The following is a 20,372-nucleotide window of genomic DNA, read 5'->3' on the forward strand; positions in this document are numbered from 1 at the left end:
GACCTTCGTGCGGCCCTGCCTGCTGGTTGGCCTGTGTTCTCCCTGTGCGCTCTAGGTGTTGAGACGTATGTTCCGGCTCACCCAGGACTCAGGAGTACCTGTCATCCAAGCATGTTTAGGAAGGTTGACCCCTCATTTTTCTCCTTTTTTTCCATTTCAGAAGTGAGGTATTTATTTTCATGTGTTCCTAAATCACGCCTGCCTTTACTTGCTACCCCTTGAGTCATCATTATGCTACCATCGCACAAAATTGTGTGCAACTGTTAGAGTTTGTGGCTTTTGGTTTGCGTAATACTTTGCAAGTTTTGGGATCTTCACAGTCGGGCTGGCTTCTGCCGCTGCTGCTTGGATATCACACAGTTTTCTCCGTTCTCGTAAGACCCTTGAGTGGGAAAAGCAGAATATCAGAAGCGAAGTTTCTAAGGCCCAGAGTCAGGCCTTCTTGGTTCTGCAGGGCCATCGCTTGAGAGCGCTGCCATGGCGGCCCCAGACCCTGTTTTGCTTCTTTCTGAGTCACCAGCTCTGTCCTTGGCTACGGTTTCCAGATAAAAGAACAGCCACTCAGAGGTGTTCCTGACTCTGGAGCCATGCACACTTCCGTGTATGCCTCTTTCATTTGCCTTGTCCCATGACTTTATCATTGTGATCAAAAAGAAGTGTCCTGTTCTTTTACACAGCGTTAAAGTTACTGGTCAGAAGTCACCGCGGTTAAGGTCGCCTTGCCCCGTGGATTGGGGGCTGTCATTCCTGCACCCTAAACTCAACTTAGTGGGATTTAAAGTAATTTCTGTAAATGTTTCCTTCTTAATACTTATGCAGTTGCTCTTTAGGGATTATTTTTTTGTTTTTGTTTTTTAAGTAATCTCTGTGCCCAATGTGGGATTTGAACTCAAACCCCCAGGATCAAGGCTCTCATGTTCTAATGATGGAGTCAGCCAGGCACCCCTCCCTGGTCTTAAGGCTTTCTGTTTTTATTAAATTTTATTTATAATTTTATTTATTTTATTTTCTTAAATTAACTTTCTGAAGGAATCTGGTTAAAATTTACTCATAGCTGACCTTTCACATACACTTTCTAGTTTAATTTGCATTTATGAATAGGTTCACTAGTGCATACATCTCCATGAGAAGCACAGAACTAGGTTTTTTCTGTGACCCTCTGGTTTAGAGCCGTACATACTGGTTTTCTGTATTCAAGGCTGGGAGGATGCTGAGGAAATGAAAAAGCATTTTAATATCCACTTGTGGCCCTGAACCATTTCCACTTGTGATCAGACGTAGGTCTTTCCAAATTGACAAATAATTATCATTCAGAAAAGCAGCATACGCAGTCTAGATTGATGTGTCTGCCAGTAATTTTTCCGTGTGTGGCCCAAGTTATACTCATTCTGTATCTTTAAGCTGCATCTTCTCCTTAAGGGACTGATTGATTTGCTGAGTCCCAAGGAGTCAGCCTCCCCTCAGGAACACTCAGCTTCTAGCTTGGATCTACGACAGCTTGCTTTCTCTCTATGTCCTTTGCCTGGACTCTGACACAAAGAGCAGGAAGATAGATTTTGTTTTTAGGAAGTGAGGTTTTATATATATGTTAGCTATATAGATGATTAACTATCCATACTTTTATTTAAAAGCCTGTGGCATAAACTATTCATTTTCACAGAAACCTGGTGATTAAGACACTGCACAGAGGATGTAAGTGAGGATCCTGCAGCAGCTTGCTGTTCAGGGCTCGACTCAGGCAGGTTGGCCGAGTTCAGTGGCTGTATTGTTTATTTTACTCTTTTTCTACCTGAGTGTATTAAAATATTACCATTTATGTATTCAAAATTTTTTTAATGTTTGTTTATTTTTGACAGAGAAAGAGACAGAGAGAGTACAAGCAGGGGAGGGGCAGAGAGAGAGAGGGAGATACAGAATCCAAAGCAGGTTCCAGGCTCTGAGCTGTCTGCACAGAGTCCGATGCGCGGCTCGAACCCACAAACTGTGAGGTCATGACCTGAGCCGAAGTCAGGTGCTCAACTAATGGAGCTACCCAAGCACCCCCTGTTTATGTATTCAAAACCAGTATCCTTTAGTATTTCACCTTAAAAGAAATCTCTGTAAAGAGAAGGGATGTTAGAAACCTTGAAGTTCCACGGGGAGCCTGGGTGGCTCTATCAGTTAAGCCTCTGACTCTTGATTTCAGTTCAGGTCATGATCTCAGGGTTGTGAGATTGGGCCTCGCGTGGGGCTCTGCACTAATAAGCATGGAGTCTGCTTAGGATTCTCTCTCTCATTCCCTCTGTCCCCTTTCTCCTACTTGCTCTTTTCTCTCTCTCTAAAACAAAACAGAACAAACAACTTTGAAGTTCCAAAAATGACCTCATTCGGCCCCTCCACTGCAGGTGAGGAAGCTGGGGGCTGCGCTGCTGTACAGACGAGCAACCCCAAGCCCCTTGCCCAGACCTCTGCTCCTCCCAACACAGTTGCTTACTCTCCCTTCCGTTTCCTGGTTCCCAGACTCAGGTGTTTGCTTGGTTCCCCACAAGTCACCAGGTTCTCAGTTTCCATTCTCAGTCCCCCATTTCATCCATCTTATGAGTATTGCAGAATAAACTTCCTTCCTGTGGCATTCTAAAGCTCGTCTGCTTTCCTCAGCGCTGCTTCCCCGTGATGGTCATGCACCCCTGTCCTTTTTTAGTCTTTTGTCTTTGAGGGACTATTTCCTGCGCTCCCAGAATCCTGCTCAGTGATTGCCACCCAGCTCTTCATCCTAAATGTTCTCCAAAGTAGGTTCTGCAGCTGAGAAAACGGAGGTGTAGAGAAAGAATGAACTTACCTGTGATCACACAGCAGCTGGTGGCAGAGCTGGTCACCCTTTCCTGTTTGGGCCTCATGTCTGCAGAACTCCCAAACCCTCGTTGTCGGTCCCAGGGCCTCCGTGTGTTCTTCTTTTCAGGTGTTTATGAAGAGGGTGTCCGATCAGAGCCTCAGAATAGCTCGGTGGTCAGAAATGGCCAAGACATTCAGAGTTTGGTTTGTTCTATATTTTTAATATAGTTTACTGATGTCAGTTGATGCTGGCATTTGATGCCTCCTGTTCTGTGGGTTTTAAATACCTTTAGAGACACCTTAGGCAGGAGGTGGAGACCCACAAATATCTAGACCCCATATTGCATGAGAAGTAATTAAGAACGAGAAATAATACGGCAGTGTTGTATCAGCCATGGGAAATTCGGTTGTGATGTGTTACCTGGACATATTGCTGCCTATTTTTATGGGTTCCTAGAGTGTTTTCAGTTTGGTTGTTGCTCTTCATTAACGATAGGCAAGGTTATCAATCATATTGCACTGATTGTTGATTTTCAAAACCTGCTGTATGAAGTCATCTTGGTTTTTCAAAATGGTAAACTGTTCACCGGCATTCTGTATGTTTAGGATAGCTCATTTCCCTCTTTTCTTCACGTGTGTGCCTTTCCTCCTCTCAGTGGCTGGTTCCCTCCTTCCCGCCTGCCCCCCACGTGCAGACAGACAGCCTGCTGACTGCGTCATTGCAGCTGGAGGAGCCAGGGGCCCTCCAGGCCGGAGCTGCCCCAGGATAGCCTTGGGTGCGGGCCTGGGTCTCCAAGCTCCTCCTGGACGGGACTTTATGTGAGAGTCTTAGCTCTGCTGCCGTGGAAGTGGCCTTGAGCAAGATAGCCGACCTCTCAGTTTTGCTTCCTCATTTTTAGTGCTCTTGCCACCCACGGTGATGTGAGGACTGGTGGAGACCGGCAGATCTCAGAACGCGCCCCGCACACGCGGCGCCCAGCGAGTTTGGCCGCCCCTCCCCGCTCTTTGTGGCCCCAGGCGTGGATTCTGGGACCTTGTAGTTACGCACAGAGTGTCACAGGGAGGGTGGGGTCAGTGGCTGTGTTTTCCCTCTGAAAACTCCCCAGATCTGCCCCTCAGCCCCACTTAAAGTGGCTATGTTCTGCCTTTTGGCCGCAGTCTTTAAAATGTGTTTTCTGTAAGAACATTTGGACAAGTTCAGCCTTTCCAGTAATTAAATAGCATTATTTAGAGTGACAGTGGCCAAACAAAAATGAATAGTGTGCCTGTAGTTTCAGTTCTGGTTTTTAATGCATCCAGGCACCATAGTTGGAGCTTGACTAGCCCAGGGGTGATGGTGGTATGCCCGAGAATATTATGGACATCCGTAAATTACAGATTGTGAGAAAATTTTTTCAAGTTTTGTCTTTGATTTCCATAAGATCTTTCTCATTTACGTTAATGGTTGAAATAATTAAAACCACGTGAAGAATTTTAAGATCTCTCCCAAATCCTACTTTTTTCCTTCCTAAGCTATTTTGGCACTTTCTTGCAAATAAACATTTCACAGAGCAAAGGACTTTTAAATCTAACACTGTTCTTAATGGACTGCAATTATTTAATATTTAGCATGTATGCTGTCTAAGGCTTTTCCTACAGTTATTATAATGGCTATAATTGCAAAGGGATGCTTTGGGGTAGGAGAAACTGCCAGATGCAATGCTATTCGATCTAAAAAGGTCACAGTAAAAGGGACATTTAAATTAAGTTATAAATTACAATTGAAGAACAATATTTTGATGTGTGAGACCGGAGATGTCAGAGCAGCGAGATGTAATTCATGGGTTCATTATAGAGCAGAGTGCCTGACAGCTGAGCCGCGCCAAAAGGAAAATTTATTTGCAACATCACGCAGACCGAAAACGGCAGCTAAGATGAGAAGCCAGTGCGGAAACTTGAGGCCTTGTGGTGATGCACAGCGTCTGTGCTAATATGACTGCCGGGGGTCCAGAGAGGCCTAGTGATTGCTGTAATATAAACGAGGTGTTTGGACACGTGCACGTTTTCAGTCTTATTTAAGTTAAGACCTCGTTTTTGCTCATAAAATAACATACTTTATAACCAGGCATTACTGTTGATTCTCTCACCTCTCCATCTAATACACAGATTTGCTGAAGATTCAAAATTGTTTAGGCAGGAGAGTTTAAGCTTGAAACAGGATCTCCATCCATGGCGGCTCCGAGGAAGGATATAATTTACTCTTTATAGCAATCCATGAGAAGTTCAATCATGAGTTAATTAAACTGTAGGCAGTCATTAAGTATTATTTATTTTTTCGAGAAGCTTGCCAGTAAAGCACTTATATATATTAAATTATAGAAAGTAATAAGCAGAGAATGATTTGTCAGGCAGAGCGAGAGTAGCAGATTTAACTTGGGCAATTATGCAGAAATGTGTTTTTCGTCTTGTGGCATGGCCCTTTCTCCCTACTGATCACGGAGAGGTCAGAGGCTGTAGTGGGCAGTCGAGGGTTCATGGTCACCAGCGCTATACAGTAGGTGATCTCTTGAACTACTCTGCATCGAGCAGTCTTAGGTGAGAGATGTGTACCTAAAATGTTACTTGCGGTGATGATGCCCCTACACAGTTCATAGCTTTTTGACATTTCATGTATCTTGTCATGCTGCATCTCATTTAATACCTTCCATTGTCTTTTGACACAGCTGAGGGATAGTGGTGTTAGGCCCATTTGACAGATGAAAACCTCACCTCACCCGGTTTGTGGCAAAACTGCTGACGAGACTGTCTCCTCCTTCAGATCGTGTGCCGTGCGCATGCGGTATTGACAGAAGGCATGGACTCTGGGGTGGTTTATACAGAAGGGGCTGCTGGGCGCCTGAAGTCGTGGAGAGGTTGTCATGCAGCTGGCTAAATGTGTCCAGTTACGTGCGGCGCAGTGCCTTTGGCCCTGTGGGTTCAGCGTAGCGGTGCCGTTTGCTACAGTAGAACCAGACCAGGGGCTTGTTACTCAGGCTGCTCTTGCTTTTAGTCCCGAATCTCCTACCACATCCACTCTGCAGCCTCACTCACGCACTGACGGCACCGGGAGCCGCTTAGTGACCCTTGTCAGAAGGATGGAGGGCAAAGAGGAGGTGGTGCGAACGGCCTGCCTCCAAGCTGCGGGCGTTCCCCCCGCCCCCCGTGGTCTCATGGGCACTGGAAGGCATGGTAGACAGGGGTGGACACCCAGCAGGGAAGAGTTCCTCTTTGCTGTTTCACAGTGAACAGACCAGAGCTGAGGAAGGAAGGAACACAGCCTGGGGCGTCTGTGGGACAAGGCCAGGGAGCAAAGACCGCAGTGCTGGAAACTGAGCAGGGATAGTCCCACGATAGAGTGGCTCCAAAGGTTAGTGGTTGAAGAATCACCACGTTGTCATCAGATTCCCCAGATACTGGCCTGTGGTTCAGGGGGAGACAGGATTTATGGTGGAAGGTGCGGTGGTGTGGGAGCAGCAGGTGTACAAGTCGGTGCCTTCCGGGTCGCCGGATCCCGTGCACACACGCACGTGCACCCTTGTGATGGTGGATTTGAGAACAGTGGTTTCTGCTGAATGACACCCTGCTTCCGTGGCTGGCGGGGGACGGGGATGGCGTAAGACCTAAGTGCTTCTCTCCCCAGTAGCGTGTAAACGTTGGAAGCTGACTGAGTAACAGTGCCTTTTCTTGGTCCCCACATTTTGCACTGGTCTTTTCCCATTTGCCCTAAACTGGTACAGCTCGCTGTACTCCACATTAAAATCGCATCTACTACCAGGTTTTTACCAGTCCTGCTTGGTTGCAAAATGGACAGAAGGATTACTTACCTTGCTTTACTTGCTTTTCCAAAGCTACAAAGTGAAGCTGTACGACGTTTGAGGGGTTTTGCCCCGTCTTCATTGCAGTTTCTTTGAGCAATCTTCTCTGGAGAAGTGGTAGAAAATTTTATCCACATTAAAGGACCTTTTCCTTAGCGATACTGGGAAGCCTGTACTATGTAAATGTGCATGCGTGGCTGTGACCAGGTGTTTAAAATTTGAAACCTACATCATGTTTTCCTCAAGATGAAATTATTTTAATCTGTTAGAGCTCGATACTACACTAGAGGGGAATGTTTTTAATGACAATTTTAGAGATTTAAGAGAGCCAGTATTTTGGTAGACTTCATGCTAATTTACATAAGGAATGCAGTTGAAATATCCAGTTTAGCTCTTCCTCAGACATTATTTTGGCTCCCATCTGAAGAAGGAAAATCTTCACGAACATCTAGAAAACAAACCCCTTTTTAGAAGGTCTTGTTTGTCGCTTGATACATGGACTGAAGAAGGTAGTGCCCCGCCTTTCGGGACCCTAGATTTTCAATGTGAGATTTAGATAGATGTGTTCTGCAGGACTGGGACTCAGTGGCCATCACAGGTCACACCCTTCTCGGTCTTACTTTTCTGAGGACCGCTATCTGTGTTCTTCACAGGCTGTGTCTGTCCCTGGCAAGCACTCTGTAAATACTTGTGGGAAGAACGAAGGATGTTCTCAACAACAGTAATTTTCCCCAAGTGTTCAAAAGATAATCTTCATTTCTGTGAAGCTGTGTGGGCCATAATGACTTTTAGTATGTTAAAAGTAATAAAATGTCATTAAAGTATTTCTATAAAGAAATGAAGACTCAGTTTTCTCAGACAAAATTCCTAGAAAGTAGAAATAAATGTTAGTAACATTCAGAAGAAGGTGACTGTGTAGAGAGGTTCGTTTTGGTTCCCTTGACCCAGCCTTTATGCATTATTGAGGACAGCACAGTAATGCCTGAACTTCATTTGTTCAGTAAATATTCATCACTGTTGGTAAATAATCCCATACCTCTGACTTTTCAAATATGTCTTTGTAAAGGGTGGGAGAGGCAGGCACTAATATTTATTGGGTTCCTTTGCCAGAAAGGTCAGGAACAGGGATGGTTTAAGAAGACGGGCAGACAGTGGACCAGAGAAAGAACAGAGTAGCAGAAGGAAGCACAGTTTACCACACACGCTGCCGTGGCTTCTTCCAGGGAGAGCACGATGCCCCTCGAAGATTCGTGCAGGGTGCGCACTGGCCTGCGAGGAGGGCGGGGGGAGCATGAGCAGCCCCCTGGGAATTTTACCACGGGTGCCACACACGCCTCGGCCAGCCTGCCCAACGGCCCAAACACCGGGAGTTCGGTGGGTCATTTAGAACGTGGCTTCCGGCTCGCATTCAGAGCTGTCCTCCCGTTCACCGAAAGGCAGGAATGGCACAGGGAGGGACTGGCGACGTTTGATCTGGCTCCGTTCCTCCGGCCGTGCACTTTTGGAACAGGCCTTACTTTCTCACGAGTGTTTCCTGTCAGTTAGAGGGGATTTAAAATTCTTCTTCATTTTTCCTGTGTACTGTACCAGAGTTTTACAGACTCCAAAAATTATTAATATGAGTAATCATGTGAGACAGAAATGGTTTTGTTTATAGTTTAACAGTTTTTCTTTCTCTGGAAAGGCTACTGTCTAATCTAGAAAATTGAGTAGAGGCTGCTTCCTTTATTTATTTATTTATTTTTGTTTCCTTTTATAAATAAATTGCTAATACTCATTTGGTGTATTATGTGCTAGTTACAGTTCTGAGCAATTTACATGCTTTTTCCTAATGCTAACCTCAGAATCCCCTAATAGGTAGAAGTTATCACTCTACCATTTTTTAAAGTTTATTTTTATTTTTATTTATTTTGAGAGAGAGAACACGTGATTGTGCACATGAGTGGGGAGGGGAGAGGGAAAGTGAGGGGGGGAGAGGGAGAGAGAGAATGAATGAATAAGAATCAAAGCAGGCTCCGCACCATCCACATGGAGCCTGACGTGGGGCTTGATCTCATGAACTGTGAGATCATGACCGGAGCGAAAATCAAGAGCTGGACGCTTAACTGACTTAGCCACCCAGATGTCCCCCTGCTACTCATTTTTAAAGATGACAAAATTAAGGCCCAGAGAAGATGAGTAGCTCGTCCGAGGTCACATGCTTTGTAGGTAACAGAGCTAGTATTTGAATCTGGACTGTCTGGCCCCAGAGTCCGTGGCCTCTGCTGATCTCTTTACAGTTACCCAGGTATACAGTCACCTCCAAGGAAATGCTCTTAATACCCCATAAGCTTTTTATTAAGAATTCATGATTTGATCAACTTGAATTGATTTCAGATTATCACTAAAATGTGCTTTTTAAAAAATTAAATAGGCATGCAAATATTTTTCTTCAGTTCTGATCCATTTGTTAAGCTCATGTTCTAGATTTTTGTTCCATTGTGGAGCTTGACAAGTATCTGCTTGTGGAATATTGGGTACAATATGAAAATCTAACTTTATTTTCATCTTTTTATGTTTCTGAAAGAAGTCTAGATTAGACAGGTTTTTTTTTTTTTTTTTTAATTTATTTTGAAAGAGAGCGAGTATGCATAGTGTGAGTGCAAGCAGGGGCGGGGCAGAGAGAAGGGGTGAGAGAGATTCCCAAGCAGGCTCCATGCTGTCAGCATAGAGCCTGACATGGCGCTTGATCTCATGACTCTGGGATCATGACCTGAGCCGAAATCAAGAGTTGGACGCTTAACTGACTGAGTCACGCAGGCGACCCTGGGCAGTTTTCAAACATTTGCAAATTATGGTATTTTATTTTAGTATTCATTTAGTATAGTATTTATAGTATAATATAATATTTTACTTCTTTAAGTCTAATGCTAGATGTTATAAAGATATAGAAGTTAATATCTAGCATTCATATTCATGACATATACCCCCAGTACATACCCAGTACCATCATCAAAACAGGATCCATATGAATTGTTGCTATAGGTGTTTTGTTTTAAGGTAGGGACTTATTGTGACTTCCTTCAACCTGGGTTTAAAATAAATTGGGGTCCTCCAAACTGAGAATGCTCAGGAAATTTTAACTTCTAATACTTTCTGTTTCTCTGAACAATAAAAATGGATATTTGTCATAGCCCTCCCAATAGCAGTTGACTAGTTAGAAGAGAGGCTTGCTGTGTATGTTTCAAATGTTATTTTAATTTATTCAACAAATGTTTACTGCAGGTGACGACATGCTCAGCCTAGGTCTGCTGCAATTGCTAGGAAGGCAGCCTGTGTGTCCTTCTTAGGAGGCTTCCACTAAAGAGGGGAAACACCATGTGCTTTTTTCTCGTGAAGCTATAGCTCTTTACTTACACCCAGGTGGTAGCAATTACTGCAGTCTACTTGGTCTTGTCATCTCATCTGTATTGTGTCCCCCACAACACATCCCAGGGGCTTGCAAGTTTCCTGAAATAAAAACCGTGGGTTATAAGGTTTGTACTTTATTTGTGCTGAGTTCAGCAGATGCTGGTGAATCATCCAGATAGGGGACTGAGGCCCAGGCGAGGAGATCAGACCGCTTGCCTGACAGCAGGGCGGCCTTTGTCTGTTTTGCTCCCTGGTGTAGGCCCAGGGTCTGTTATGTTGCCTGGAACATAGCAGGCGCTCAGTCAACATAAGGCCAAATGTATTTGAATCAACTGAGCTTTAGATTGGGGTAGAGTCTACATAGGGATGATAGTTGGAGGAGTTTATTTATTAATGTAACCAGTATTTCTCCTGGATCTCCACACACTGTGGACTGTGTGAGGTACTGGGGCTGCAGGTCGTAGCCAAAATGGACTCTTTTGCCAGAGAACTAGATCTGTAAAGGAAAGTCAGATTTCTAGGAAGGATTTTGGACGGACAGCCCCAGGTGGGGGAGTAGATTAAGCAAGAAGCTCTTTCTACCAGCTACGTCACTCCATTGTCTGCAGGTTGAAGAGGATTGGAGTCACACAAGCTAAGAAAGGAATGTCTTTGCAAGATATGGAGAGTGAGTGGTGTGGTGCAGGCACTGCCTGGGGTTGGAAAGGATGTGGAGTGGAAGAAGTTTATCACCTTTGATGAAAGAGAAGTCTGGCCCTAAAAGGAATGTGTAGATAAACCAGTATCTTCTTCACTGTGTGTACTGGACAGTTAGTATACGGTTACAGAGTTTCATTACAAAGCTCTTATAGTTTAGGTACTTCAGGATTTTTTTTTTTTTTTTTTTTTTTTAGTAAAATTACTGCAGCAGAAAGACTTCAGAAATGCTACTGGGGAATAACATAATGCAGTAGGTCTTTGAACTGTTTGGGGGAGAAGGGGACAGAGTGGTTGAGAGTTCATGTTGGCTGGGTCGGAGTCTTGGCTTTACTGCCTACTGGTTTAGAGTGGTGACGCCTTTAGCTGACCTTTCTGTGCCTCAGTTTCCTCATCCATAAAATGGGGTGACCATACTTCCTACCCCATAAGCTTAAACGAGAGAATGAATATCTTCCTCAGAGGATTAAGAAAGATAATGAGTGTGCGGAATGTGCTCACCTCTGTGCCAGGTCAGATGCTCAGTAAACGTTTGCTGCTGTTCTTAACCATGTTCCTGCTCTTGCCGAAATGTTCTCTGCCTCACCTACCTCCCTTTCCCAGAACAGCTGGGCCTGGGGTGGGGGGACACAAATTCTCATGCTGACGAACATGCCCGTTCCACAATTCTTCTGTCAGAACAAACGCAGGGCTTCTCTTTTATTGATTTGCTTCTAGATCTGCTATTTGGCATGCTTATCTGACTAAAATTGTTGTTGTTTCAGCTACATGAAAGTGGTTATGATGCTGGCAAAGCCCTGCAGCGCCTGGTAAAGAAGCCTGTGCCCAAGCTGATCGAGAAGTGCTGGACCGAGGACGAAGTGGTGAGCTCGGATGGGACTGGCCTGGCGGTCTGGGTCATGGGGTGTCTGCTTCTCAGTGCGCGACCTCCCTGCTCCTCCGAAAACTGTCCACAGCACCCATCAGTCAGAGAAGGAGACTTTAAACCTCCAGAGTGTACAGAAGGACTTGATTTTAGTAAGCTCAGTGGGAAGGATCTTCTCAGGTTTCATGGAAAGAGAAGAAATTATAGCATTGGTTGGCTGGTTTAGCAAGTCAGCGTTTGATGCCTCCCTATTTTAAGAGATAGGCATTTTTTCTAATGTTTATTTTTTATTTTTGAGAGAGAATGGGGGGGCGGGGAGGTGGGGCAGAGAAAGGAGGACAGAGGATCTGAAGCCGGCTCAGCACTTTCAGCACAGAGCCTGATGCGGGGCTCGAACTCATAAACCGTGAGATCATGACCTGAGCTGAAGTCGGACATTCAACTGACTAAGCTACCCAGGTGCCCCTTAAGACATAGTATTTTATTTTATTCTATTCTATTCTATTCTATTCTATTCTATTCTATTCTATTATTTTATTTTATTTTTTTATTTTATTTTAATTTTATTTTTATCTTATTTTAATTTTTTTAACGTTTTATTTATTTCTGAGAGAGAGAGAGAGAGAGACAGTGTGAGAAGGGGAGGGTCAGAGAGAGAGACACACACACAGAACCTGAAACAGGCTCCAGGCTCTGAGCTGGCTATCAGCACAGAGCCAACGCGGGGCTCGAACCCACGAACTGTGAGATCATGACCTGAGCTGAAGTCGGCTGCCCAACCAACTGAGCCACCCAGGCGCCCCAAGACCTAAGCATTTTAAAACCAGTTGCTGCATAAGCTAGAGTGAGGCTGGTGACTTGTTTTTATTTTGAGGGCCAGCAGGATCCCTAAGCTGCTGAAGGACATTACTGAGAAGCAGGTAGCATAGACCTGATTATGTAAATATGGTGGATCTTACATATTCATTCTGTTGTCGGAAGTACAAGGTAGGGAGATAAGATACATGCCCACAAAACCCCGCGGATTCCTGTCCCAGCTGGCCGAGTTCTCCTGAAGCTACATCCCCATCTTGTGACTTCCAAAAGGTATTGCCGTAGGAGACTTACAGACCTGTGCTTTTGCAGGTAGTCTTGTCTTTGAGCATCACCGCTTGGCATTTGGCCTTTAGGTTGAAAGAAATGAAGATAAAGGCTGTCACTGATAGACATAACGGTTTTAAGTTCCTCTCCTATGTTGTAAATATGCTAAAAAAGAGTGTTTCGAAGCTTTATGTGCTTTCCTGATCTTGCTCTTTTGTCTTCTTCAGCAATATTTATTAATATTAATAATACTTGTTGTGTGCCAGGTACTGTGCCAGGTACTGTGCTAGGAGCGTATCCAGAACAAAGGTCCCTCCTCATGAGTCTTGTGTCTCAGAGGAGAGAGCATCTGTAAGTCAGTATTTGCCAAGTGGTGGTACACACATGCTGAGGAAGACAGAGTAGGTAACAAGGACGGGGAATAGACTGGGTGAGGCGCTGTGTTGCATAAGGGGCTGAGGAAAGGCCTGCTAAGAACCATTGGAGCAGAGGGGGGCCCTTTTGGATCAGGGGCCCTACAGTGAAAGCATGGTGGGGGGGAGAGAAGTCTGGACCCCAGGCATGTCCAGGATGGAGACAGGCATGTGACTGCAGAGAAGGGATAGTGTAGGGATCAGGTGTGGCCTGTGGGTGCGGTGCCTCATTCTTTGCTTTGCGTGGGCAGATTCTAACCAGAGGGGTGCTACCATCTGCTAGCGGGGTGCCCTCTGGCCACTGAGTCACAGTGGGCTTCTGCGTCAATTGTGAGCATCCAGGCCTGAGACCAGTGACTGAAGAGCATGGTAGCAGTGCCGGTGAGAAGTAGGGAGATTGGGGAGCAGTGCCTGTGAGAAGTGGGGAGATCCGGAGTGCAGTGCCGGTGAGAAGTGAAATCAGGGTGCAGTGCCGGTGAGAGGTGATGAAATCGGGGTACAGTGCCTGTGAGAAGTGGGAAGATCGGGGTGCAGTGCCCGTGAGAATTGGAGAGATCGGGGTACAGTGCCTATGATAAGTGGGGAGATTGGGGTGCAGTGCCAGTGAGAAGTGGTGAGATCAGGGTGCAGTGTCGGTGAGAAGTGGTGAAATCGGGGTATAGTGCCTGTGAGAGGTGGGGAGATCAGGGTGCAGTGCCAGTGAGAAGTGGTAAAATCGGTGAGAAGTCGTGAGTTCAGGGTGCACCCTGGAGCAAGAGCCAAGAGGATTTGTCCGCGGAAAGGCCATAAGGGGGTTGGATGGTGGGGGGCCAAAGGAGGAGGCAGTGGGGATGGACTGAAGGAGCCCCTGAAGGTTTGCTTGGGAGAGAGCTTTTTCATAGTCCATTAACACTTGCAGCTTATCAGATGCATGATCAAGTTGCTGCTGCTGTTTTGAAATTAAAAATTTATTTAAAAATTTTTATGTGGCACCTAATTTGACAATAAACTAGTTGTAAAAAAATTTATTTAAAATTTTTTTTAATGTTTTATTTATTTCTGAGAGAGAGAGAGAGAGAGACAGCATGAGCAGGGGGGGTCAGGGTCAGAGAGAGGGAGATACAGAATCTGAAGCAGGCTCCAGGCTCTGAGTGAGCTGTCAGCACAGAGCCAGACGTGGGGCTTGAACCCACAAACTGTGAGATCATGACCTGAGCCAAAGTTGGACACTCAACCAACTGAGCCATCCAGGCGCCCCTTGAAATTAAAACTTTAAAACCTTTACCTGATCAGTAAAGAGTTGGAGGCATCTTAAACATTTGTTCCTGTTCAGACAGTGGCAGAGTACACGGGTCGCATCTGTTTGTTTTGTAAAGTCACTGTGGACCCATTTCTTTGACAAGTAGATCTGAGTTGTGATTGATGAAACTTAAAAATTCCTCAGAAAGTCTGGGTGAAGGAAGAGATGAGGGGCTGAAAAGGATGGAAGGAATGTGTGAAATGCCACCAACCTGGAGGCCCCGGTAGTGCCCATGTGTCCTGATGCCCTTCTGGTTCCTTCCTTTGCACTGACGCCCTGGGGCTCCTTGGCAGCCGGGCGCTCTCCCTTCCTTTCTCCCAAGACCTTTCATTCCCTCTGGAATTTAAAGACTCCCACTTAAAAGAACGCTGCTTCCTTTTTCCTGCTGCACTTACTTCTCTTGGGCACAATGTGGACAGTGTCCCTGCTGTCAGCAGACGGCCGGAGGCAAAGGGGAGTCTTATACGTCAGGAAAGGCCCGGCTTTATTTTGAAAAGTGAAGCACGACTCTAGGAGTCCATGATAATGACCCATAACTGCATAAGTCCTTGTCATCGGGCTCATTTTTATCATGTTTGCTTCTTGTTTCAACGTAAGTTTTGAGAAATAAGTTGGCAGTTCTCCAGCCCTTGCAGAACTCAGAGATCAAATGGTCCCCTTATTTACAGGAAGTTAAGCTTCACTTTCCGAAACCTCGAAAGTGAATGAGAAAGAGGGGTTGAATAATCAATAGGCTGAAGGGAGCCTGTCAAATCTCAGACTGGCTTTATGTGGCAGCAAGGAATGGGCACTAGCGAGCCCCTGCCTTGGCCTGGTTTGGGCTGTGAGAGCACCGCGCTCTGTGTGTGTGGCCTCTTCCCTGGAACTCCCCACGTTACCCCGGCCTGGCGCTCGCAGGAGTGAGCAAAGCACGTGAGTCCCAACTCAAGTAAGTACATGGGCTGACCTCCCTTCTTTGCCCCTCTCAGTTTTCTGTGTACCTGGACATTTCCATTATTTTTTAGTTTACTTATTTTGTGGGGGAAGGGGCACAGAGAGATGGGGAGAGAGTCTCCCAAGCAGGCTCCGCACGGTCGTCACGGAGCCCCAGTGTGGGGCTTAAACCCACAAACAGTGAGGTCATGACCTGAGCCAAAATCAAGAGCCAGACGCTTGTCCAACTGAGCTGCCTGGGCGCCCTGATATTTTCGTTATTTTTAAGCATCAATTGCCTCCAGTATATCCATTTGATCTAACTGCAACAGCGTCGGTGAAGTTGTTTTCCTTTGCGTTTATATGAACTGGACACTCTGTGTGTGCGAGGGCTGGTGGGACGAGCCCCTGACAGTGCGCGCACACCCCCCCCCCCCCCCCCCCCCCCCCCCCCCCCCCACCCAACCCCGGGCCGGAACCGTGCAAGACCCCAGCCCGGCCAGGAACAGGCAGCCTGTATGCACCCTGTCCTGGCTCCGGCAGGCGCGCTGCTCCCTGATCAGACGAATCTCTTCCATCTCTCCCCGCCTCGCCAGTCCACACCCTCACTGCTCCTCACCGCTCTTCGAGGTGCAGGGCACTTCCCCAGGCCTGGCCTGCCGTGATCACGCCCTCCTCTGAGCTGCTTCCCCAGCGTGCGGTGTTCTTAGCAGCCTTCCCCCTTGCTTCCTCCTGGGCCGCCATCCACGCTCTTCCTCAGGGGCTTCGTTTCTGAGTTGATTGCCCTCCTAGTTTGTAAACTTAAGAGTGGGGACTCACTGGTGGTGTCTGGTAGAGACTAATGTTTCTTTTCTTTTTTTTTTTTTTTTAATTTTTCTTATAGTTTATTTATTTATTTAAAAAAATTTTTTTTAATGTTTTTTATTTCTTTCTAGGAGAGAGAGAGAGACAGCGTGAGCAGGGGAGGGTCAGAGAGAGAGGGAGTCACAGACTGAAACAGGCTCCAGGCTCTGAGCTGGCAGTCAGCACAGAGCCCGACGCGGGGCTCGAACCCACGAACCGCGAGATCATGACCTGAGGGAAAGCCGGGCGCTTAACCGACTAAGCCACCCGGGCGCCCCTATAGTTTATTTATTTTTGAGACAGAGAGAGACAGAGCATGAGCGGGGGAAGGGCAGAGAGAGAGGGAGACACAGAATCCAAAACAGGCTCCAGGCTCTGAGCTGTCAGCACAGAGCCCAACGTGGGGCTCAAATCCACGAACCACGAGATCATTACCGGAGCTGAAGTCAGACACTTCAGCTCAGACACTGAGCCACCCAGGCTCCCCAGAGACTAATGTTTCTAAAAGGGACTTGAAGAATATTAACAACTCTTTATTCAAGATTATTGTTTATTTGAGTGAGTGAGACAGAGAGAGAGAAAGAGAGAGAGAACACATCTGCAGGGGAGGGACAGAGAGAGGGGGGGACAGAGAATCTGAAGCAGGCTCTGCCTTGACAGCTGAGAGCCTGACATGGGGCTCAGTCCCATGAATTGCGAGATCCTAACCCAAGCCAAAGTCAGACACCAACCCACCGAGCCGCCCAGGCACCCAAGATTCTTTAATTAAGATAGTCTGGGACTTTGGCTCAGGTCATGACCTTACGGTTCATGAGTTTGAGCTCTGCGTCCGGCTCTGTGCTGACAGCTTAGAGCCTGGAGCCTCCTTCGGATTCTGTGTCTCCCTCTATCTCTCTATACCCCCCCCTCAAAAATAAACATTGAAAAAATTGTCCTCAATCTAGCATTTTAAAACCTGTAATAGTTAATGAGTATATGCATAAGAGAAAAACTTTTCCACGCACCCAAAGCTGACCTTAAAAATTTTACTTCCCCATATTCCCATGTTCTTTATAATAACACCACCCAACTTCTTCCTCCTAGGTCTTTCAGATATTAACTAGTTGTTGAAATTTTAGGCCTCAAAATTACACAGTAGGAGGCCTTTCATTTTACATTTTCCCTCAGCGATTCCTTTGACAGCTTCTGTGTCTGTAGATACGGTATTTCTTACTGAAGTTTCTTTGGGGCTGAAACACTTTAAATCTTGAGGAATGGATACCAGATTTGGACCAATTTCTGTCCAATTCTAGGCCAGAAAGTGACAATTGAACTCTGCTGTAGTGGAATGAGTGAGAAACTCCTTGGTAGCTAGCTCAAGGCAGTCTCTCAGGCTAAATAAACTGGGTCAGATCAGAGAGGCAGTTTCGAAGAAATGCTGGGTCAGTTGGATGGAGCCAGAGTGCACGGCTGGTGCCACGTTTGGGACTTGCACTGCTGCTTAGCCAGTTTCATTTACATTATGCTAAAAATATTGTTCCATTTCAGGAAGCCATTTACATGAGTAGGATATAGGAAGAGAAAGAGGAGCAAAATACTGATCGGAACTTAAAAAAAAGAAATTCTAGATTATTAGGTTTTTAATTAAACATGATGAACACATTTAAATATAACACAAAGGCCCCAGGGTGAACTGCGCCTAATCGAAACAGATGAAGTCACCCTTCCCTGCTCGGGTAGTTATTAATTCTGCTTATTTATGCACGTGAGCTGAAGGTAGCATTTGCTGCTGCTTATTGCACTGGGACCCCATTGCGGCTGGGTGCTGCACTCTTAATTAGCATTCAGCTGTTGATGATGGTAATGCTGGGGATGCTAATTGAATTCTTTTTAAAATTCAGGGCCTGCATTTTCCTTGTGGAGTTTGGCCTGACTTGCAAGGTTGTAAGGTTGGGTGCTGCCCTGAGCTGTGTGCTTCACCCTTTGCTTCCCATCCCCTTGGCCATGTTTGTTTCAGAACTTATTTTCATGTCCAAGTAGTTTTCAGCAAAAATCCAGGTGTTGCTTACGGTAAAGGTTCCTGCAGGGCCTTCCGTTTGGTTGTGGGTAACTGCCACTTTTATTTTCCCGTTAAATACTGTGTGCCAATTTTGATGTCATGCATTGAGTGGACAACCTAGATACAAAGGCTCTTGAACATTTTTATCCAAAGAGAGTCCATCCGTGGGGCCGCGATAAACTGTAACTGGCCGTGTACGTGGATGTACAAATTCATAAATTTTAAAACATCGAAACTGTCCTTCAGTGTAAAGGTCAGTATTGTCATAAATTCAAATGAAAACCCTTCTTTCAAAATTGTCATGACATGCCAAACTAATTTTCTGAGTGTTTGTAAAGCAGTGAGCCCATGCGGCTGTCAGGGAGTGACTCCCACAGGACACTCGCCCCCGCGCGCACGGCGTCTCCCAGCGGCGCCTTCACATGCCTCTGATCAGCTCTGTTTGGAATGTCTGCTCGAGAAAACATCGTTTTCATTGTTCACTCTTTTCAAGGCAGGCATCTGGATGTGCCAGAAGACAGAGCTGCTTCGTGGGGCAAAACTACAGTGAATTTTATTTACCTTTTGTGTGGCAGCCATGGAAAATGGAATCCACTGCAAAGCAAAGTTAAGGTCCTCTAGAGTGGCAGGAGCTTTGGGCGGTGAAAGCCGAGATGGGGATAATGCTGAGGGGAAGAGAGCCAGCCTTCCTCAGCCTGCGGTTACCATCACGTGCGGTTACCATCACGTGCGTCTTAAGATGTCCGTAGTCTCAGCGTTTAGGTCTAAATTTTTAATTTTCAATATAAGGGAAGCATTAATTACATGATACTGATTTTTAGAGATGACCAGGTTTCTAGAGTTGTTGGGCATTTTTATATAGTTATTCAGAAATGCTGGTGATATGAGGGTCCTGCCGGCTGTCTAGTGTGAACCCATTCGTTTTCTCTTCTTTTGTAAATTTTATGTGAATCATCTCTGTTGTTAGAATATCATCACAAAATCTTTAAAGGGGAGTTGAAACCTGACTACCATCTCAGTTTCTAGGTTTCCTGCCCTCGCCGTGTCTTTGTTCATGTATATACGTTGGTTTATATCTTTGTAAACTCACGTAAGTTGACTCATCTTATTGGAATTCTTACTTTTTTTAAAATTTTTTAATGTTTTATTTATTTCTAGGGGAGAGAGAGAGAGAGAGACAGCGTGAGCAGGGGAGGGTCAGAGAGAGAGGGAGTCACAGACTGAAGCAGGCTCCAGGCTCTGAGCTGGCAGTCAGCACAGAGCCCGACGCGGGGCTCGAACCCACGAACTGCGAGATCATGANTTTTGAGATGCTTCACCTGTAGTCAGATTTAGACACAATGGCTTCAGTAGGTATCTCTCAGCTCAGTTGCTTTTTCGTGGTGCTGGGTTTTAGTCCTACCTAGTTGTGTAGATTAAACTTTTTTTTTTTTAATGTTTTATTTATTTCTTGGAGAGAGAGAGAGAGACAGCGTGAACAGGGGAGGATCAGAGAGGGAGGGAGTCACAGACTCTGAAACAGGCTCCAGGCTCTGAGCTGGCAGTCAGCACAGAGCCCGACGCGGGGCTCGAACCCACGAACTGCGAGATCATGACCTAAGTGAAAGTCGGACGCTTAACCGACTAAGCCACCCAGGTGCCCCTGGAATTCTTACTTTCATAAGACATCTTAATCTGAGAATGTTTATAGTTCACCCAGAACTTGAAATAGAGATACATTGTATTTAGTGCAACCCATAATAGGTATTCAGTAAATTTTAACTTGAAGTAGCTTTTTCTCTCAACTGATTACCCTTCCTCTAATTTTAAATTAATTGGTACTGCCTCTTATGAACAACTTAATTCTGAGATATGAGAGTAGGAAAGATAAGTAGAAATGTTGGCATATGACTTACACATAAGTAAATACACATAATACTCATGTCATGTGTTCCTGTGGTCCATAGCAAAACTCAGTCCTTAGTGTTAAGACAGAAAAATATAAGGGTGCCTGGCTGGCTCAGTCAGTAGAGCATGCACCTCTGCATCTTTGGATTGTAGGTTGGAGCCCCACATTGGATCTACATAGAGATTACTTAAAAAAATAAAATCTTTAGGGGCGCCTGGGTGGCTCAGCCAGTTAAGCATCTGACTTCGGCTCAAGTCATGATCTCATGGCTTGTGGATTCTAGCCCCACATCAGAGCCTGGGGCCTGCTTCACATTCTGTGTCT

General features: G+C 45.7%; 1 protein-coding gene across 5 annotated transcripts in view; it reads left to right on the forward strand.

The window, feature by feature from the left end:
* Positions 1–20,372, forward strand: part of RERE (arginine-glutamic acid dipeptide repeats) — a 432,865-nt gene that overhangs the window by 326,821 nt on the left and 85,672 nt on the right. For all 5 annotated transcript variants that reach the window (XM_039234929.1, XM_039234928.1, XM_039234930.1 and 2 more), the window contains one exon: positions 11,495–11,593. In XM_039234929.1, the coding sequence (XP_039090860.1) occupies positions 11,495–11,593 (99 nt within the window). The remainder of the gene's footprint in view (positions 1–11,494; positions 11,594–20,372) is intronic.

The sequence above is a fragment of the Hyaena hyaena genome, unplaced genomic scaffold (genome assembly GCF_003009895.1).
Source record: "Hyaena hyaena isolate Hyena2069 unplaced genomic scaffold, ASM300989v1 scaffold_94, whole genome shotgun sequence".
NCBI classification, from domain to species: domain Eukaryota; kingdom Metazoa; phylum Chordata; class Mammalia; order Carnivora; family Hyaenidae; genus Hyaena; species Hyaena hyaena.